General features: G+C 38.4%; 1 protein-coding gene across 1 annotated transcript in view; it reads left to right on the top strand.

Moving 5' to 3' along the window:
* Nucleotides 1–22727, top strand: part of PITPNB (phosphatidylinositol transfer protein beta) — a 43075-nt gene that overhangs the window by 8882 nt on the left and 11466 nt on the right. The window contains exons 2-8 of the mRNA XM_009282826.1: nucleotides 2561–2591; nucleotides 3495–3640; nucleotides 4879–4970; nucleotides 5568–5575; nucleotides 6818–6892; nucleotides 8081–8164; nucleotides 22173–22250. Of these exons, the coding sequence (XP_009281101.1) occupies nucleotides 2561–2591; nucleotides 3495–3640; nucleotides 4879–4970; nucleotides 5568–5575; nucleotides 6818–6892; nucleotides 8081–8164; nucleotides 22173–22250 (514 nt within the window). The remainder of the gene's footprint in view (nucleotides 1–2560; nucleotides 2592–3494; nucleotides 3641–4878; nucleotides 4971–5567; nucleotides 5576–6817; nucleotides 6893–8080; nucleotides 8165–22172; nucleotides 22251–22727) is intronic.

A 22727-nucleotide genomic window follows, 5' to 3' on the forward strand; every position in this document is an offset into this window, starting at 1 on the left:
CCGGCCCGGGGCGCGGGTCTGCCTTGTGCTTCTCTGCCGTTTCCACCACTTCCACGGCCCGTGCCTTCAGCCTTAAGTCGCTGCTTGACACCGGGTGAACATGCCGTCGACTTCACGCTCACCTGCGTGTGTGCTCGCAGTCGAGGTGATCCTGACTGGTAATCCCAGCCGCGGAGCATGTGAGCTCCACTCACACAATGAGTTTCTCAAACCCATTTACTTGGGGCTAATGTTTTACCAAGGCGGCGATGTCGATCTGTCCCTGCGAAGCTGACAGACGTCGCAGTGAGTGCTGTGTCTCACATGCTTTTGAATCGGGAGCCCGTTCTGCTTAAAAAGGAACTCGGGCGGCAGTGGTGGTGGTCCTGGAGCGGTGTCAGTGTCCTTCATTGCTCTGCAGTTATCTGTTCTGGTGGTGCTGGGAACTCCGTGTTGTGGGGTAGATCTTTCCTCTAAGGTCTTCTGCCAGCAAACCACCAGCTGGTTTGTTCTCCCACCACCACTACCTTTGGCTTTAAATTACCTCGAAGTCTAGTAACGTGTAGCCTCTGCTGTGGTAGTAAAGGTGACCTGTAGGTTTAAAACAATAGATAGTAGCAAATGTGTTTGTTAGGTTCCAAACAGGCTTCCAAGGATACGTCAAAGACTTACTTAAACTTCAGAGAGTAGGTGCAAATGGACAGGACCGAGGTACCGGTGCTGTATCCGGCAGCGAGGCATGCAGAACCAAGTGTCCTGCTCTTCTTGTGTTTTAGCGAGAGCTTGCACCAGTCCTCATAGCTGTCTGCCTTTCTTGCGTTTCCTACAAGATAATGGTGGGCTGTGTACTTACAAATAAGTTCTCATCAGATTTCTTTGCTACTCAGCTCTTTTGAATTATTGCATCGTTTGTCTGTCATCATTCTTAAGTTCAAAAAATCCTGTTCCTTACAACTCTTTTGTTTAATTCCTCACCTTTCCTTGTACCTGTACATTTGCTGTGTTTTCCTGATTATACTCCTATTTTACATACTATCCTCTTAAAGACTAAAGCTGAAGTTGCCCAAAAATCTCCTATACTGCCTTGCAAACCACGAGTGCGTTCTCTCTAGGTATTGAGTCAGTATTTGGTAATGCCAAGACAGGTGTCTTCTGTCTCTGTTGGTCTTGCTAGCCAGCTTTAAAAACAATTTAAGGACTTTTTTTATCAGGTAAAATGTGATATAATAGGGCTCCTTATAGGAATTTTATTTTGACAGCCATTTGGCCATTCTGTGTTTGGATGCAGGCTTTGCTTTCAGCCTGACAGTTGCCACCATTTGAGGCTGATTATGTTTTTCTCAGTTTCTCTCTGAAGGTTTCACAGTTTAAATAAAACTATTTTAGCGAGGCACATAGTAGACTAAAATAGAAAAATCTTTATCTACTAAGGGATAAAGAAGTTGCATGGAAATTGCAAGACTGAATTTGATCCGCAAGGGGGATCGTTTTTGTCTTCTCAAGGCTGCTGCATTTTCTGCCATGCAGGGGAGGTGCAGGGCACTCAAGCTGCTGAAGTCATTTTCGTAGTAGTACCTAAGCAAAAACATATCAAACTCAGTGTTCACAAAGCGCGGACACAGCAGGAGGTAGCAAGAGTTGAATCAGCTAACTAGAACTTTCTTCCTCTCTAGAACAGTGGACAGGCTTAATTTATATTCATGCTTTCAGGAGGATTGTGTTGCATTGAATCTTAATGGTTATAAGGTTTTCAGTAAAGGAGGTAACATCACTTAAAAGCCCTAGGAACAATGCCGTTGTTCTATGATGTTTTGCAACAATAACTATTTGCATCGTTTTTGCCCATTTTATTATATAAGGTGAAACTGAAAAAGACTGTCTGTGCAGTGTACTGTTGCTGTGAAAAATCAACTTCTGCATCCCCTGACGTTGCTGTTAACTGTACCGTGTATTGTATTAGAACTAAACTGTTTGCCTAAAACACACTTGCTTCTGCCACCTAAATGGGATATGAGCTGTGGTTGCTTTTTAAATGATTCATAACTGCTGTGATTGCCAGAATTCATTTGTAGGCTCTGAGGGCCTGCGCATTTGTCCTCCTTTAAAATTGTACAGACGGGACTGCTTACTGTGTACATGAAAAAAGCTCATGCCTCAAAGTTTAAACAACTTCAGTACAATACATAAAGTTATGGCAGAGCTGGAAGTAGATCCTAGATTTCCTGGCTCTTCTCTGCAGCTTCTAACATTCTTAACCCCTTTTTTTTCCTTTTGTAACATATCTGTCACTGAATTTTACCTGGGTTTGTTGCATTATATCCATGCAGCCTTACTGTCACAGAGCAAAAGAAAACTTAACATTCTTCCCCTTTTTTTTCCTTTTGTAACATATCTGTCACTGAATTTTACCTGGGTTTGTTGCATTATATCCATGCAGCCTTACTGTCACAGAGCAAAAGAAAACTTGAATTAACTCATTTTGACGCTTCCTTCTTGAATGTCTTTGTTACAGTTTATATCTGTTATCTGCAGATGAAGCCTAATTACTAATTTTGTTGAATTTGCTCTTTTCCTCTTTCAGCCGAGTGGTTTTACCTTGCTCAGTGCAAGAGGTATGTCCTCATCCTACCTGCTTTTGTTTTGGGGTGATGGGTGGGAAGATGTTAGTGTCTTATTTGGATCCAGGCTAGTCAGATTTAAACGCTTCCTGTGCTGTGCGCCCAGTCTGTGACAGGTAAGTTACCACGTGTGTAAGGCAGCAGTCAAGCAGAGTTAACCTCTTGCAGATCAGTGGATTTCAAAGGAGGCAAATGCCTACGGGCAAAGAACCTTTAGTTGTTTCTGAGCCACTCCATGGTTTACAAGCAAGAAAAGAAAGTTGTGCAATTCTGCACTGCAGCAGAGTTTTCCTGCTGATCAAGGCATTGAGTGACTCCAAGCCTTTTCCTAAAGGCGAAGGTAAGAATCATCTTCCAAGATCTGAAGCCAGCAATTTAAATGGCACTGAGACACATTTAAATGAAAGTCATAATAGGATATCTAAACATACTTCTGAGGGAAAATGTTACGCTTGCTTTCTTCTACAGTTTGCATTTTATGGGTCCTGTGAGGGCAGTATCTGGTTGGTTAAAAGTATGAATTTGGGAGGCTCAGGGCTGGAAATCAGTCATTTCAAAATCTTGTAAACTAAAAATTATATTTCTTTTCTACAATTAAGAACAACATATATACCTTGCTTTTAGGATAAGAAAATTGAAGAATAACGTATTTGGTATGCTATACCAAAGTGTTGCGTTAATGTGAAACAAGCTGAGTATAGACCTGGTGCTTGTGAACTACAGATAAATTTTGCCAGCAGATTGTCATATTTTACTAAATATTTTTTATATGGTGTATTTTACTATCCTGATAATTTTGTTTGTACTACCAAATTTTCACTGGAAACATTTAAATTTTTTATGCATTAAAAGTTTTGGTTAACTTTAGTACTGAAATTTTTCTTCTCTTGACTTCAGTATCAAGTTGGGCAACTTTATTCTGTGGCAGAAGCTAGCAAAAATGAAACAGGAGGTGGTGAAGGAATTCAAGTCTTAAAAAACGAGCCTTATGAAAAGGATGGCGAGAAGGGACAATATACTCACAAAATCTATCATTTAAAGAGGTGAGAAAAACATTGATACATATTATGGTCACTTGGTGTTGAGCGAGAAATGTTTAAGAGTGAGGGCAGCCTTCCATTGTTCACTGTTCTGGGTTACTTACTTGTGTCTTTCTACCACTCTTTAATTTGCCGAATTGTGCATGAATGCTCTGGTCAGTGGGAAGACATGTGAAATACAGTGGATTTTAAATATGTGGGATAGAGTAATGGAGAACCATGCAAAATGTCCGATCTGTGAATAGGCAAATGCATCTCTAAGTAGAAATAATTTGAGTTCTTAGTATATAGCCAAAATGATGGGTTGGTATCACAGATGCTTTGTAGGAGAGCCCAAAGGACAGGGGTGTTGATATAGAAGGATAGAGAGAAGGAGAACGGTTATTGTATTATAAAGGAAGAATGTTTTTATGTGATCTGGTATTTAAGGAGTTCTTATTGCCTGAATGCTCTTTAAAAACATTGTAGAAGGCATCACACAAGTTCTTGTGGTGTGGTAGGGTAATGTTGTTCTGGGAGAGAATGAGTAAGGTAAAGAATATTTTCAGAAGTTACATGCATTGCAAAGTGGGTAAAGCCAGAGTTATTTGGAAAACTGACCCAAATGGGGTCTGAACCTCTAGGGATTAACAGTCGATGTTACTTCCAGAGGGCTGCAATACCATGAAGGCAGCCATGTTGTTAGAATTTGTAATATGTTGCCAAGTTGTGAGGATTAGTATGCCAAATGTTTATAATTGGGGAAAAAAAAAATCTAAAAAGTTGAAGAACTGAATACGTTTGCAGTTGGCTGCAGTTTTCCTCTTCAGGCATGGCTGAAATCATTGAATGGCCTTCCATCCAGGCTGCAGGCCCAGGTACAGGCTTGCTTACTGATGAACCTGCAGTTTTGCTAGAGAGTTTGGAGGTGAGATCTCTTGGGCAGTGCCTTCCTTCAATAGTTCTCTGCTGTTCTTGAAGAGAAAAGAAAGCACAGCTTTCATAGTGATCACTGTGCTTCCAAAATTATTTTTAGCTCACTCTCAATTATCTTATTATTACCTTCCCCATTTTTTTTCTTAATTAGTTTGTGATCAGTAACATTGTTGGAGTTCCTGCATATTTAACTGTGGATAACTTGTACATCGTAACTTTTAAAGTGCTTAGGTAGAATGTGTCTTTCTTATTAGAGTGGAAGAAATCAATGAGGAATTTCAGCTGGCAAAAATTTTAAAAATGTTGTCAATGCTTGTTTTTCACAGTAAAGTTCCTGGTTTTGTAAGGATGATTGCTCCAGAAGGCTCCCTAGTGTTCCACGAGAAGGCTTGGAACGCGTATCCCTACTGTAGAACAAGTAGGTCTCCCACTGTGTGTTTTGCTGTCAGTGTTCGGTCAAGTGATGGTCTTAAATGGTTTAGGAGAAAAGAGGGTGCCATCAAGTGGAAAATATATTTGAAATTTTATGTTGCGTTTGTGAGATCTCCTCTTCTGAAAAGGAGAGCTGCTTCTGAAGAGCAACCTCAACGGACCAGTTTACTGGTTCCAACAGAGTCTTAGTATCCAGTGTCCGTAGGGTAAGACTGAAGAGGTGATTCTCTTAAGGTCTAGAACAGAGCCTGTTTGAAAATAATTTAATTCTTCATAGTCAGTTAGAATAAGGTGACTGCTTTAATTTAATAGTTTTAATTATGTAAGTTTTAAGACTAGGCTTTATTTCTTTTGTGTTTCTGTTGAATAGTTTGAAGTATCTTATAACGAACTTCTGAAGTTAAGGCTAGCAAGTCAAAGTCTGCTGAACTCTGCTAACTTGATGCACACAAATGCTTAGACTAATTTTAAATTTCTTGTACTGTGAAGCAGTCATTATATGTGAGACTTTTCAGAAACGATTGTATCTAATAGCACTTTGTGTTTCCTTTTCATTTTCATTGCGTGTGTTTCCAATGACCAGTTGTGACCGTGAGTATTTGAATTACTATCAGTCCTATGTTGGGTTTTTTGAAATATATTTTATCTGTTACTACTGCTACAATTGACTCTGACTCTAGCAAGCTAGCTCCAACCTTTTATATATGCCTTGCCAGGGTTCCTGGCATAGAGCTCCTTGTTACTTTGTCTGTACTTGGCTATAATTAGAAAGAACTGTAATTTGTCGGAGAAATGCTTTCATTTTTTACATCTTCTTTTACACCTTTACTTACCATTACAGCTGCATAATGTCTGTCCTGGTAAGATAAATGCTAAAAAAGAAAAAAAAAAAAAAGCCAAATCAGAGGTTTCTACACTCTTAAATGCAGGAAGAGCAATGAAATAAAATCAGTCCCTAACTGTCTGAAATCCCATTTTGGTAAAGTGAAATCCTGCCTCAGTTAAAATGGGTTAACTGAGGATCGAAATGGATCATCGTAGCTGGTGGTTTGGGGGTTTTTGTTTTTTAAGATGTGATCATTAAGATTTTATTTCCCCATGTATATATTTTGGTGACCTGTTTAAGGAAGCTTATAAGTTTAATGTTAAATTGCTTTATCTGCTCACTTGCAAACTTGATTTAGGTTGTTACTAGGTGGATGCAACATAAGGAGTAACAAATGAGTTTGTAAACTGTTTAGCTTGACTCATCGTGATACGCGTACACGCTGGTGTATGCTTTCTTACTTCTGAAATTAGAAGTGTTCTGTGCTAGTCTTTAGACATACAATTTAGTGGTAGCTGGACCTTTATGATCATAATTGTGCTGTACAGGAACATCCAATGTTTATTGGCTATTACCCCTGCCTCTCAGAACAGTCTCATTTATTAAAAATTTCAAGCAAATGTATTTTAGTTGTTTTGTCTTAACTGCAGTATTAATAATGTGAAAATTACTTGAACATAGAGGTAAAGAATTTCAGGGTTGAGGAAGAAGGATGGTAAGTGACAGTATTATTTCTATTTGTACGCACAAAGTTAGAGTTGGATTTCTCAAACATGACTGGGTTTAATTTAGTACTTACTGCTGTAGCTGATACTTAAGATTTAGATACTAGTTATCTCATGGTACCTACTTCTGCGTGTAGGTAAGAGGGCTGTTTCTTTTATAATTTAAATAGAATGTGTTGCTAGTCAAGGCTTAGTAGTGACTTATATGTAAATACCATTTATCTAAAATTTTAAGCAGAGAGGTGTAATCAGACTCATGCTTTTTGATTTTAATTCTTACAGAATGAATACATGAAAGATGACTTCTTCATAAAAATTGAGACCTGGCATAAACCAGATTTGGGGACATCAGAGAACGTGAGTTGGGGTTTGAATACCAAGCATTAGCAACATTTTCAACCCGTAGTCATCCAGATAAAGTATTCTATACCTGGTAATGGTGGATAATTACTGCATAAAGTGAAAGCCCTGCCAGTGATTAATGTAAAACAAGAAAAGCATTATTCAAATCCTTCTAAGGTGGTCAAGCTGTCTCACCTCACGAGATGCAAGAACAAGAAAAGGTTTCCATTTTTTATGTTGAGGTCAATGCAGATGCTTGATTCTCACCCAAATATTTAAACAGGTTTTCAGTAAGTTCTTTTTAATTTCCTGTTCTTTTACCTTAGGCATGTTAGTGCTACTTAGGCTGACAAGTTTGTTTGAAAACAGGTTTCACAAGGCTATTGGAGTTTATCTGTGTACAGTTCTGTAGAGTTATGTATTGAAGCTGCTTCTGTAAATTTTCCAGGCTGGCAATACTCTTGTTTTCCTCCCTAGACAGTTGATTCAGTTCACAGGTCTCTTTCAGGAGATTTTTTTATCTATGGGACAAACATATTTATAAACCATCCACAAAGGAATAGCTGTCAGTATATTTTCTCTGTTGGATGAACTGTAGGTAGCACTGGATGTGCTACAGAGAAGGAGAGTATTTCTTGGACAGCTCTGCTTGCTCTAATTGTAAGTTTAGGTATGCCTAACAGACTACAGGTGTGAAGCTGACTACATCTTGAGACCTTTATATACCTTCATACCACACGCACTTCATCTGGTCCATATTAAAGGCAGCCCTATGATTTAGGGAATCTACTAGATTTAGTCAGGTTATTGAAACCTGCCATCTTTGCACTTTGGAATTTGTGCAGCTTCTTTCTAGATCAAAAAGCTCATGCAGATTACTGAATGGGTAATGTTTCTAATTAGAACTTGATTTCATTAGCGCTAATAAGTGTGACAGAAGAATACAGCTTAATCTTAAATTCAAGTTTCCTGAATGCACAAGAAGTGAAGGTGCTGTGCTGGTTTAAAATTGGTTAGTGAATGAATTAAACTGTAACTGTTGAGATGATTCTCTTCTAGAAAGACAGAGGAAGAAAGGATAGGTTTTGAGAACACTGCGTTTATGAAGTCCAGAAAAAATCCATGGCACGCGTATGTACTGCATAAGGTGCACCACTGTGTAAGGTGACAGCATGGAAATCATTCCTTTTTCTCTTTTTGCAGGTGCACAATTTAGATCCAAACACATGGAAGAGTGTTGAAGTTGTCCATATTGACATTGCAGATAGAACTCAAGTAGAACCAGGAGTAAGTAAATGCTCTGCTATTGGGATATGGATGTAGCGTGCAGCTAATTTCATTGATGCTTTGTGTTGATTGTGAATGAATTAAAATGGTATTGATTTTACCCAACAGATAAATGAAAATTGTCTTGAATAGAATCATTCATTCCAAAGTTCCACACTTAGTAAATGCATTTACAACTTCAGAATTCGACTTCTAGTTGCACAACTAAGACATGAAGGGCAACAGACTTCTGGCACAGGTGTAGTTTTTACTTTTAATTGTGGATAAAGTAATTGGTTGGATCAAGCAAGCATTTGTGTGCTCATTTTGGTGTGTGAGACCAAGTGCAAGAATCTATCCCAGCTGTCCTGCATGACAGAGCACAGTGTCTCCACCAAGCTACTCCTGTGCTTCTGCTGCTACTTCTTGGTTACAAATTCTTTACATTAAATTCTGTCCCTCCACACATCTGTCACTCTGGGGTTATGGCAATCTCAAGAGGATCAATCAGGTTTTGCCATTGAAATCTAGACCTGGGGTTTTTTTTGTTTTTAATCTTTGTTCATCAGAGTAGTTCTCAAGACATGAACTGCTCATCTCTTCTGAAAGTTGCGATATTACTTTTTCAGTTTCGTCTTCGGTGATTGCTTTGGCAAGTGTAAATGTCCTGGATACACCTAGAAGTCTATCCATAGGAGTCTGTGGTCTTTTCCCTGAGAACTTGAAGCTTAATATCTTGATATAAGAAGCAAACATTTAGAAGGACAGATTTTATTAGTAAGAGCGCATGGTCACTCGGTGAATTTGTACGCAGAGCATAGGTATAAATTTGGAAGGAACGTGTTTACCAGGATTGTGTGGAGTCTGTGTTAGCTTGCTTACATGTGATGGAAGTAGGCGGCTAGATGAAGAAGTGAGTGTGGCAAAGTTTAGTGCTGGGCATGCACACTTTCAACTTGCCTTTTCAATAGCACTTTGCACAGAAAAGACAGTGGTACCCCAAACGTGGTTGTATCAAATTCTACTGAAATAAATACATGAAGGGATTTCTAGTTAAGCTTTATCTGCTGTGTTGAGATTTTGCTGACAGGACAACATTTAATATTTGTAATAGTTCCTGTTCTTTTCCCATCTATTGTCAACTTTTTGTTAACCAGCTCATAGTCATATGTTTGGGTTGGAAGGGACCTTCAAAGATCATCTAGTCCACCCTCCCTGCAATGAGCAGGGATGTCTTTCCTTAGATCAGGTTGCTCAAAGCCCCATCCATCCCTTACAGGGATGGGGCACCCACAGCTTCTCTGGGCAACCTGTTCCAGTGTCTCACCACCCTCGTAAAAAATTTCTTCCTTATATCCGATCTAAATCTACCCTCTCTCAGTTTAAAACTGTTGCCTCTTGTCCTGTCATTACAGGCCTTGGTAAAAAGCCATTCTCCGTCTTTCTTATAAGCCTCCTTTATATATTGAAAGGCTGCAGTGAGGTATCCCTGGGGCCTTCATGTTCCAGGCTGAACAACCCCAACTCAGCCTTTCTGCACAGCAGAGGTGTTCCAACCTTCAGATCATTTTCATGGCCCTCCTCTGGACCCTCTCTAACAGGTCCATGTCTGTCTTGTGCTGGGGACCCCAGAGTGAAACGCAGTACTCTAGGTGGGGTCTCAGCAGAGCTGAGTAGAGGAAGAGAATCACCTCCCTCGACCTGCTGGCCATGCTTCTTTTGATGCAGTCCAGGATGCAATTGGCTTTCTGGGCTGCGAGCGCACGTTGCCGGCTCATGTCCAATTTTTCATAGTGTGTATGATTGATCTGAATAAGAAGGTAGGACATGTTTATTTTAGGTGCTGGTTTATGCAACTTTAGAGGGCAGCTTCACCGTACTTAATTATGTGCTTGTCTTACTTCCTTGTTATTACTGCTGTTGCTTTCTACACATCTTTATCTACTGGGGTGGTTGTCTGGTTTCTTCAGTTGTAACAGCTGGACTCTTCTATGTGTAATCATTTATTTTTGGATAGTAGGAAAATGGTATGCACTAATATTGACACTTAACCAATTTGTGTTTACACAATAAATTTGATTGTCTCTGTTTTGTGCAAGGAGACATTCTTTATACTAACTAATTGTTATTTTCTGAAAATAAATACTTGGATATCCTGCATTGTGGGGAGAGGACTCCTTTGCAGGAAAGTAGAGGAAGGAAGGCAAAGGCTGTGGTGTGTGAAGGGGAAAGGTTTCTGCTTCATAAATTTCTGTCTGATTACCAACATAGGTGTATAACCTGCACTGTTGCTTAATTGATGTTTAACAGATGATCTGTGGATTTACATGTGTGAAAATACATTGTTTGGAGAACCTCCCTGTAAACCAAATTAAATGTCTTGCCTATTTTAATGCAGCGAGGAATCATTTTGCTGCCCCTTGTTCTTTCAGACATTCCATATGACCTTAGAGCTGAACTGGCAGGTAATTGTATGTTGTGCATTCCCTATTCCATGCCTGGAATTGTGGCAGACAACTACAGTGCTGTCATCTGTCAGAGTGCTTGCTTGATCACAGTATGTGTAAACAAAGGGTTGTGCTTATTACTGTGTGTTGAACTTAAGTATTTATTCTGTTTGAAGTACTCTTAGCGAACATCGCTGCTTATGCTGTATGCCCTCTTGCACTATTAGATGACATGGCCTGCCTTTGATATTGCCAGTTTCCTTTGTACTGAAGACTGACAGATGGTGGTACGCTAAAAGAAGTTATTTTTGGCTCAGGACAAAGATCCATCTAACCCAGTATCCTGTTAGTGGCCAGTAGCAGATACTTGTGGAAGGATAAGAAACTTGGGGAAGTGTAGAATACTGGAAGCTGGGAGATGCATATCTCTGAAAGATCAATCTTTAAATAAAGGACTTCCAGAGCCAGTGGTTATATCTAGCTAATTGTGTTTATTAGCCACTTATTTGCCCATGAACACATCTAATCCATTTTTGAACCCATTTATACTTTTGACCTTTATGGTATCATGAATTCTGTAGAGTGTTAGACGGTATGGAGAAAAAACACTTCTTTTTTGCCTGGCTGATAATTTAATTAATTGGGGGTGGTGGCGGTGTTTCCTATTTATATTTTCTGCACAATTTATCTTACAGATTTTGATCATATCTTCTTTTTCTTCCCCCTCCTCCTCTTTAGCATATCTTTCCAAGCTGAGGGTCCTTATCTTTAAGTCCATCTTCATGTGGAAGCCATTTCGTATGTGGAAGTCCTTGGAACTATTTTCAGTACATTATTGTCTTTTTTTTTTCTTTTTTCTTTTGTGTATTTGACCTACAGAGTATCAAAACTATGAGTGCAGAGTGGTTTAATCCAGAGTCTTAAGTCTCTTCTGATGTTTCTACATTCTCTTTCTTTTTTTAGTAACTTCTAACACCATTTACTTTTTAAGCAAATATTTTGAGCAAATATTTTCAAATTCAAACTCACGGTATAGCCCATCATTGTGCAGGAATACCTGGGACTAATTTTCACCATGTGATTCAAATTTTCATTTCCATTTCATCTCCCAGAAATTCAGTTTTGCAAAGTCCTGACTTTATTAAACAAAGACTGACTTTGTATTCAAACTTTTATGCAAACTTTGATAACTCTGAGTTATCTGTAGGCTGACACCCTTTCCACTCCACTTGTTTGCCCCCTTTCCTAGACAGTTGAGGATTAGTTAGCAGAAATTCTCTGGGACCCACAATTGCAGTCTCTTCTGTTATGAAAATTTGCAGTTTCTGGCCTTTGTTTTCTCTCTCTTTACTGCTTGTGACTCCATGAGAAAGATTTTCCATTTATGCTAATGTCTTTATGAAGTTTAGATAATGGAACTTCAGGAATATTTTTTTTTGGAAGTTCAGCTACGTCATAGTAACAAAATTGCCCTCATCTACATGCTTACTTTATGCCTTCAGAGAAGGCTGCTGGTTTTGGAAAGTAAATGTCCCCTATGAAAGCATTAGCTGTTTTCCATGTATTCTATTTGTCCAGAGGTTCTTCTCCGACAGTTTTTTCATCTTTGTTCAGTGATATTAGAGCAGTCACTAGTTCACTCTGTTGGGTAGTTTCTGACATCATGTGCATTGTATGGCCTTTTTTTTTTTTTAATGTTTCAATGCTTGTTGTTTGGGAATTATCATTCTAAGTGGCTGGGTGGGTTTTTTGATGTGCTAATAATTTAGGGAAAAGGAATAGTCAGTGTTGCTGAAGGAAAGTTTTATTTGTACATTTATTTTCTCAGTCATAGTTTTGCCTGGAAAAGCAACGCAAATGTACTATCTTGGATAACAGTATGACTGAAAGAATGGAACTACGTTTATAAGATCCAGCAATTTTGATAAAAGTTTTCATATATTCAAGATTTACCCTTGTGTTCAGTGAATGAACCTTGTCCAACCCATTGTAGTGTGGCAGTTACTTTAGTTTCAGAACTACAATCAGCATAAATATAAAAATAGTAAATTTCTTTAAGATACTAATGGCATGCATATGCTAACTCATGCTTGTTTAAGTATGTATAGAAATAATTTGGCCGACATCTGTGGCTTTCTTTAGATATAAATTTAACCCTGCCCTCTCTTAATCATCTCCAGCATACAATCTATGTAGCTTTATATGATTTGTATATAAAAATCACTTCCCAGGAGAGTAGAGCTTTTTAAAGAGTAAGCAGAAGTGAACACTCAATTAACATCACAAGACGATACATTTTTGGAAACAATTTGTAAGAAAGTAGAGTGGAGTGCAAACAAAGAAATTGAAATCAGGTTTATAGCTATTTTTGTACAATGAAGAAATTAAAACTCTTGTTCTAGGTCGTAGTGGAATCTTCATTATATTACTTGAAACAAAGCTCTAAAAATACAATTTTATACAGATCAGTCAAATTAGTTAATGCATGCATTAAGTACTAGAGATACAGGATTTCTATGTGCTGTGTAGTAAGTACTATCCCTTGTTTTACAGTTTGAAGAAATATAATGGAATACAGGAAATGCTCTTCTTTTGTACTCTGTAAAAGAGTGTTAAAAGATTCTTGAGTGAAAGAGCTGTTTTTCTGATAGGTGGATCTCTCCCATTTTGGACTTAATTTATTGTGATAGGCATCTAAAAAGTCCATATAATTAGTCCAGAAGCTTAGTATCGTCATGCATTTTATTGCTAACGGTCTTGGAACATCTTATCTAGGTCATAAAGTTGACTCTTGTGTATTAGCAAAAGGATCAGAATATACCTCTTAGTTTCTTTTAAAAAATCAAGAACATTTCTTCTTGAAGAAGCATGAGAAAGCCCTATTGACTTAAACTGGGTTTTTGTTGGACTTCAGTTCTGCAGGGCTCTTTCATTTTGGTGTCCAGGTGAGGCAGGTGTCCAGGTGAGGTGCATGTATGGACCACTACTGGTGCTCAGCTGGTGGATGATAACTAGATGACTTTGGATCATGTGGTCATATCTTTCTTCAGCAGTTGTTTCTCAAGTCTTGTGAAGCTCCACTGTCAAACTGCCTTAGGTGTTCACAGTCTGGCCTACAAAATTACTGTGTATTGAAGAATGCTACAACAGCTGTGGGTATGGAGTGGTCAGTCTTTTTATTATAGCTGCTGCTGAGGAAAGCCCAGTGACTTACAATACTTGAGAGATCAGGGGATTGTGGATCCTGTAATGTCCCTGACTTGTTTAAAAATACATTAGTGATCAGGATTCAGGCATCCAAAATGACAGTGTCTGGTGCTCAGAGCACACCCTGAAAGTGACCCTATGGATGTGTCCCTGGTCACCAGGGCTCTTTGAGGTGTCAGTATCCAGAGATACGTGGAAAACAGACTGACTGCTACAGACCTGACTTTTTGCCCCAGAGTGCGTTTTCCGCTTTGCCTTGGATGTTTGTGTTATCGAAAAAGGCTTGTCTGAATTACTGAGTTTGAGTAGATGAACGGTTCGACCTCCACCAGTACTTCTTTAGAATAAAGATGCAAAGGATTGTTTGCCCAGGTGATTGTTAGATGGCCCTGTTACTTTCTCCCAATCTTCAGCCTGCTTACAGAAACAGCCTTTCTTCATATTCGGATGTTACTTACTGGTTTAGAAAATAGAATAACTTGTACACGCTTTGAATTTTGCTTAATTCCTTCAGTAGTGCCCGTGGCTTGCTGTTTTAAGTATGCATCTTAAACTGCACATCCCGTAGAACGACCTATGTATTCTAGCTTACTAGTGTTTTCCTCCCCTCTTTGTTTTCTGTCCCCTAACTAAGGCTTTTTTCATACTGTCCTGGGTGCTTATAAAACTTCATATCTTCCAGACTTTCTTGTAATACCTTTAACTTCTCGTACATAGCGCAACACTGCAGTGTACGTCTGTGCTAATTTAACAAGGCTGATTTTATTTTTTGTTTGAACCTTGGCATTCTTTCAAAGGTGACTTCAGGGAATAGTTCACCTGATAGCTGTCCTGTAGCTACAGGACTCTTCAGGAGATGGGAATGACTGTAAGACATTTGTTATTAAAAGCCATTTAGCTAAACCTACCCAAAATGAGCGATGCTTTTCTTGCCTATCAGTTAAGTGTACAGTAGTGCTGGTGATTGTTTCAGTTATGAGACTTGAGAGTCATGCAGTGAATTGGGAATATGACATACTTTGATCCACCTGATTTTGGTCTTTTATTGTGCTGTGAACGACTATTCACAGAGCTATGGATCATACTGGAGAAAAGTGCTACTATGTGTTTCCTTCCATAGTCAACTTTATGTGTGTTTTCTGCTAAATAACACTGATAGTAGGTATGTGCTCCTGTTTAAAAAACTAATGCAATATTGAGTTGAAAAGCCAGAAATTGTGTCCACCTGCCTAGTTAGTCTTATGCCACTCGGTGTTCAGGAAGCTTTTTTCATGAATTTGCAGGTAAGACATCAGACTTGTATCATTTTTATGTTAGGTTCCGAAAGTTTTCTTAAAGTCATTCTGTCCTGTATATATGCATTCAAGTTTAATACTACTTGGTAGAGTGAACTATGAGCTATCAGCAGTACTGTTACTACTTTTAGCAGGTCTTATAAATGAGAATGAGAATTCTAAAGAAGCACTTGGATTCTGGGTTTGTTGCGATTATTACTTTATTGTATGTGGTTCACAGTCTCTCTAGATAATTCTTTATAATGGTTTGTTGCGTTCATGCATATTATATTGAGATTTTGAGCAGAAACTGCCTATGAAACGATATTTGTGTATTTCTTTGAAATGGTTTTTAGCTCCTCTATATTGTTATGCTGCTGCATAATGATGTTTTGCCTGTCTAGCTTTCAAGAGGGCTTCAGGATTTTTTAGCTGTAATACTTGTTCCAACAGCCGCCTGTTTTTCTTCCTAAGAAGGACTTGTTGCTGTCAGGAGTTAAGCTCTTGCTGCAGAGATATTTTCCTTAAACTCTGCAAAGAACTGTTGTTTATTTGTACTTTGGCTCTAGTCCAGTCTTCTTCCTTGCATGCTGGTAGGGTTTGTGTATTGAGAAGAGTTCCTACAATGCTCTCTTGTCCATCTAGACTTTAATCTAGACAGGTTTTTTTTTTTCTGTCCTTAACAGGATTTGGGTTAACTGAGTCCTGAAGGGTCTTGGTTCAAAGCTTCTGTATGTGTTCTCTAGCACAGAAAACATTACCATGACTCATCTATTTTCTTTGAATTTTTGTTTTCACTCCTATATTTTACTCATAGATAACATTCTTTCCCAGTGTTTCCAGCTTTGCTTATATGTGGATCCTAAATGCAAGAGCACAGTTGCTTTTTACCTATGTCCCTGTGCAGTGAGAGGTAGGATGGCAGATAACGTCGTATCATGTGGACTTGGGTGTCCCTAGAGTATCCAGTCAAACAATGCCACAACATAAAACGGGCAGATCAAAGTTGCATATGTAGGTGAGTTTAAATGCCAAAAAAAGTTTGCATATGTAAGCAAAGTTCTTACCTTAGCAAGTTTTCTGATTGTTGTGTATTTGAAAATTTGCATCCTACAGTGCGTTTCTATAAGCTTGTGTGGTATATACCGTAACATACAGGTATGAAGTACTTATGGTACAAGATACCACAGGTTTTGTTAATGAATGCGATTTTTAATATTAAAGTTTCAGAGGATTTTGGATGAACAGTGTTACTTGGAAATAGTGATGTTTGTTGATACTTTTGCTTTGTTTCTTTATTTTATTTTTTCAGGAAGGGAGTTGCAATGCAAATGTAGAAATCGCCAAGTATATTTCACTTTAATCATGTGGCAAGGCCACTTATACTTCTGCTTTATACTGAATGTGGAAGCTGTCTTTCTGGTGGAGAAAAAGCCTTGTTTTCTGACGTTTGTTTAGCTTTTTTCAAGCAAGGGTGCTGACTTCTTAAGTTTTGGGTTTTTTAATTAATATTTTATGTAGATTTCACATTGTAGTGCTTACAAAGGAAAGTAGATCAGATAAATTTCTATATTTATAAGCATGCTTGGGAACATTTTATTGCAAATTTTTGACAGTGCCTTATGGCAACTTGTAGTGAGTTGAGGCGTTTCATCTTTGGGGTGTGTTTAACCCTGGCTATCTTGCTGGTGCTGAGGCATGTGTTAGTCCCATGTAAGCTTGTCAGAGTACGTTGACTCTTCCTGTCTGTCCCAGTGACTGGATACTAAGGACTGTAAAGAGTGATAGCAATTACTTTGATGACAAGTTTAGAGTGAAGGAGTTTTGGTCTTTGAAACTGATTTTGTGCTGACTCTTACAAGCTAGTACAAAGGTACAATCTAGTTACAAGTAATGTCACCCAGTCAAAATACGTGCACTTTATAACCTTATGCAGAGTGATTCATCCAGTCTCCTGTGGATTTTTCTTACCGGCATTGGCCTTTTCAGGTTGGACCAGAACAGCGTGCTTTTTCCAGTAGCGATCAACACTGGATGTTAAGGAAGGTGAAAACCTCCACTCTGCTGCTTACTCCCCCTGTTTCCCAAGCGGCACAGGTGGAGGAAGGGCTAGTTAGGCAGCAATTGCATTCAGTGTTGTCTAACTGGAACCAGAAGGCGTGACAGATAACATAAACATAACAATTATGATTTCTAAATAATAAATAAATTTATATAATATCATGTGAAATAAGTGTTTAAATGATAAAATATAAGTAGTATAAACATAAATAATATTACAAATTCACCATCTCTGCAATACTGTATTATTATTATTATCTTTCCACTTAGGGAAGAGATGTTCTGCTTTCTATCTTTTTATGCATTTTGGTGCCTCCACATGTTATTGCAGCCCAGATTGTTTCATGGGTCAGAAAATTGTTCGCAATAGTCTAATTCCCTGTACTGCCTTTCCTAAAGTATAGCATTGACTAACAAATCGAGTTTTATTTTTTTGTTTTAATGATAGGGGTTGCACTTAATTTGAGATGGTTGTTGGTAAAAAGAGTGGTTTGCTGCATTCTCTAATTGGGGCTTTCCGTGGTAAATCCAGTGCTGATGAGCTGTGTTGTCTGGTGTAATCTTTCTCTGACAGTTATGTAGAGAAATCTCTGCAGGGTGTGCCTTCGTAAAGAAACAGTCCAAATTACATCCCACTCTACATGAGGATGCATACTGTAGCTTTAGTAAGGAGTTCGAACCGCAGCTTATCTGTCCTTCTAGTGAACAGTTTGGAAAAGAAGTTTTATGGCCTAGAAACATGTTGCTGTTGCAGCACAAACACATGGGCTCAGCCAAGCACTGCCTATCATAAGGGAATTAATTTTCCTTCAGCAAAAGATTTGCAGAAAATCACTCCCTTCTAAAAGATGCCTGTGCCTTCTTTCTTTCTTGATCATTATTGACCACTGGTGGAGTTGGCAGTATTCTGCCTGTATTTGTGTTGAAAGTTGTTTAAAATTTTTGTTTGGGATTGCTGACAGTTTTATCTGGTTATGGTTTTCAGTTTGTACTAGCTCCAACCCCTAGCTACATATATTCCCTCTCTGGTTTTACAGATTTCTGTATTTTATCCCTCTCAGTCATGTTTTCTTCAGGCTGAAGATTCATGGTCTACTTTGTTATTTGAATGGAATTGGTTCCATAATTAATCATTCTTGCTGTCTTCTGTATCTCTTCCACTTCTAATGTATTCTAGAGAAAAGGGTACCAAAAATAAATGTAATATTCAAAATACAGATGTACTGCAGAATTTTAGTGTCATAAGATATTTTGTGTTATGTTCTCTCCTCGTTTCCTAATATCCCAGTATATTACATATGTTGGGCTCATTTTGGTATTGGCCTTCTATTGCTTTTAGGTTTGGTCTGTTGTGCTTTGTAGTGATCCATGGAAGCACGACAGCAATCTCTTTATAATTATTGCACTTTCTTCTTTTTCCCTCTAAAGAAAGCATGGAGATACTCTTCAACTATGAGAACATCCTAAACATGATGCCATACAATGCTGCTAGACTGTGCTTACAGCTGGGACAGCAGGCCAGGCAGCATCCTCTGGGTATTGCTAGTGCAAATGAAGTATGTGGTATGGATATCCATATGCCCTACACCACTACGGTAGGAGCGTGTGAGCTCTACCTTGGTAGGATAATCAGACAATCGAACTAAGAAATTCAAGGTTGTCTCTAATGCAGTACCTGCTTTTATTTACAAAACTGGCACTGAAATATGGAAGCTCTTGTATTTTGTGGTTCTGTTTAGCACATCGCTACCCCAAAATGGCAGCAATACTCGTGCCAGGAACTAGTTATCTAGAACAAAATGTTTATTGGAAAATTGTTTATCCATTCCTATAGCTTGATCCTTTTCTCAGTGTCTTCCATCCAGTGTTCAAGTGAAATTGTTAAAAGGCAGTCATAATCAGTAATTTAAAACATTAAATATATTTCTATAAAAATATTCTGCTGTAGTATTTACATATATTTCTTAAAGGTGATTTACTTGTAAAGAAAATGCCTTTTTTTTGTTTCCACCCAAGGATTTGGGGGGTGGGTGGAAATGTGTATCGCATTCAACCTCCAGAATATGCAGGACCTGAGGATTCAAGTAGGTTGCAGCTGTCTTCACCCACAGTATTTGGAAATAACTAATGAGATCAGAAGTCTACAGCTGGTGGCAAGCACTGTAAATTGTGCACCCTCTGCTCGCCTCCCCCATTGGTTTCCTGGAGGAGGCAGGCTGCGAACAAAGCCAGCAGGCTGTTTTGCTCAGTGCTATTGCTCACATGCAGCAGTAATTGAGAGTTGGGGCTGTATACTGTGTGCTGAAGCTATCATACATGAAGGAATATATTTGCTCTTTTTGATGTCTGTAAAAAGGACATGTGCTTTCTTCCAGTAAAATCATAAGTAAGTGGGTTTTTACTAAAATTCAGATGATAAATACTGCTGTTAGTCTTTCTGCAATTATAATAATTCGAGTGGACTTAAATGTAAGTGTTGCTGAATTTAAATGTTAATGTACAGTGCTTATGCTGATTCCTCAAATTGTCCCCGTGAGGTAGATAAAGTATTATCTTAGTACCTGTGGGAGCACCCTGCTAAAGTTGGCTAGCTATTATTTGGCTTCTTTAAATAAACATATTGTTTCAGTTTAGAGGGAGAAATAGAGGAAAATACTATTTTGTGAAAGTTCATAAAACGTTGATTAGCAATGTGATTGAATGTCTTTTGACTCACTTAGATGTTTCTAGGAAGTATTTGCTTAATTCTTAAAGTATAAATTTGAATGCTTAATATGGAAGTTTATCTGAATACCTATTAATGCTTTCTAGATATATTAATTACAGAATGGCTGGGGAAAAAAAAAACCTATTAAACTGTTTCTTCAGCCTATTTTAATACGTAGTGTAGGTAGGTACGTTAAAAGAACTGGGAACAATGCGAAAAAATTGTGGAGAAGAAAGTATCAAAGGATAAGAGCTGATTTTCTGTTAATGAAATCAGATTCCTCTGAGAGGACCTCCTGGATTTCCCAGTTCCATCTAGCTTGCAAAAAGTGCATTGTAAATGTCAAAATGGTTATGAAAGCATTAACAACTAATTTGTATAGCCTTGCTCTGTGGATTTGGAATTTCAGTCTAGAAGTAGCCTTCGTTCCTCCGTGCTAATGGAAGAATCTAGATTTGAAAACTGGCATGTTACACATGATGTTCAATCCTTCTGACAGCTGAAACAATGAATTCATATAATAGCTCCTCAATTGTATATGCACTAGTACCATCTGTTAAATTCAAGTTACATGAGTTAAATGTGAAAAATGGGGAAATGGAGCTGTTTTGGGAGGGCTGAGGAAAGTTGGTTGGAATTCTTTCGTGTGCATTGTTTTTCCCAGGTTCGTTTGGGATTTTCCTGGAGAATAAATATGAAATCCCTTCAGAACAATGGGAGAGGGAAATACTTTTGCACAGTTCATAATTCATTAGTCACTAATTACCGCAAGGTGCAACTGAAGCCAAGAATAAAAGTGGAGAAGAATACCCAGTTATATGATCCTCTATAACAGAAGAGTTTATATCCTTTCCAGAAGAAAAGCCCACAGAATAGGGAAGACCAAACTGTTTGCTGCTTGGATTGACAGCTCTGTCTTGGGTTATTTGCATCCTTCCATGAAGCGTCTGTTACTGGCCGCTAAGACAGAATATTAGATTAGAGTGGTCTCCTGTATAACTCCGTCTGACAATTCTTGCCCTATAATGTTACGGTGTTTGGGTTTATTTTACATGTGCTTATGTTCATGCCTTTGTCTGCAAGAACTTTGTTAACTCAGTCGCCTAGGGAAAACCAGTTCTCCAAAACACACTGCTTCTGCAGCGGAGAGGTAGTTAGATGATTTCACTATGGCTCAGAAGAAACTTCGATTTTTCAGTTTTAATACTCAGCCATTTTTTAATTTACATCTATCTTGCTGCTGCTAATATTTAATTTTGAATATAGGAGGATGCATTAGAAAGGTGAAGGTTTAGTTTTAATTCATCTTAGAAGCAGTTTACAAACGTGATCCCTTGTGACAACTCTGATGCAGGAGTGGGGGCGAATGCCAGTAGCTACTTTTCTGGCGGTATTTCTTTCACTCTGTGTTCTGTAAATTTTGTCCTCATTGAAATTTGTTTTTAAAAATGAGACGTTAAATTCTGCTAAACTTTCTTGGGCTTTTCTGTAGCGCCCACCAAGCATTTGTTCTGCTTTAAAGTAACTTAAACTTTCACAGTTCTGCTTGGCTGCATGGGTGTAATGGTATTCTTAGGTTGGTGTTTTTCATACATTGTGTAAACCTTATGTGTTCTCAGCTACCGAGGTCAGAGGTTCTAACCCTTTCCTAATTTCCAAAGTAGCATCTTCATCTAATAATCATTTTCATACCCCTCGTCAGTAAAATTAAGTAAATCCATATGTTGGAAGCATTTGTCATCTTTCAACTCTATTGATATTTGCTTTTTTCCCCACTGTATGTGACTTGGTAACCAGTGATGTCTGTTGTAAAGCAGTGCCGCTCAGACTGCTGCCGCGTGCCTTTTCTGTGCTTAGCCTGGTGATGTGTCTCACAGGTTGAGATTTTGCAGTTTCTAATTTTGCAAGTTAGTTCGCTTATGCCTTCTTCCCTTTCTGTTCTGCGTTCTCAGGAGTGGACATATGTTGCAGCTTGGATAATGTTAGCACACTAGTTTCTATATTCTTGCTTTCTCTTCCCCTCAAAAGTTTACAAAACCGATACAGTAGTGCTTATGTCGCACAGTGCGTAGCATAAGGAAATTCTGACCTAGAAGGCAGCCCTGGCGTGCTGTCGTAGCACAAACAGATAATGGGTACCACTGGTGATAGGCAGTGAATGAGCAGGTGTGATGGAGTATTCAACACAAACTTAAGTCAGACTAACTCCACCCATCCTGCTCCAGACCACTCAGGAGAATCAATTTGGTAGTCTTGAACAGAAGCTTAATACAGTGGGATATTGAATCTGGGTTGTTTTTTTTTCTGACTCTCGGGGTTTTTTTATATTATAGGACTACAAAGCTGATGAAGACCCTGCGCTATTCCAGTCGGTTAAGACGAAGAGAGGACCTTTGGGACCAAATTGGAAGGTACTAAGAACTGATGTTACAACCTTATGAAGTCTTTATCAGCAGAAAAAAATAGTTCACAGTTCCTTAGAGACTAGCACTAGCAATGTTAGTCTTAAAACAGAGGGCAGAAATTCAATACTACTTTTCTTTTTTGTATTCAGTTAAAATTCCAAATGTGTTAGTAAGCAAAGGTACTGTCTGCTGCTTGTTTAATATCACTACTAAAACCAAAACTATGCAAATCAAATTGGGTGAACGTTATCCTTACTCAAGATTGACACCTGAATATACACTATAATGAATTCCATGGAAGTCATCAGCCTGCTGTGGTAGCCACTGGAGGTGACTTAAAATGCAAAAAAATAGTTGGAAACTTCCTTATATTTAAATGGTTATAACTGTGTGTTTCCTAGAGCAGGGTAAGAGATAGTACATGTGTATGCTTTATTTAGAATTACCAAAAAACTAGTAGAAGATAGTGGCAACTAAACCTAA

This window comes from Aptenodytes forsteri, unplaced genomic scaffold, assembly GCF_000699145.1.
Source record: "Aptenodytes forsteri isolate BGI_AS27 unplaced genomic scaffold, ASM69914v1 Scaffold550, whole genome shotgun sequence".
Classification (NCBI taxonomy): Eukaryota; Metazoa; Chordata; class Aves; order Sphenisciformes; family Spheniscidae; genus Aptenodytes; species Aptenodytes forsteri.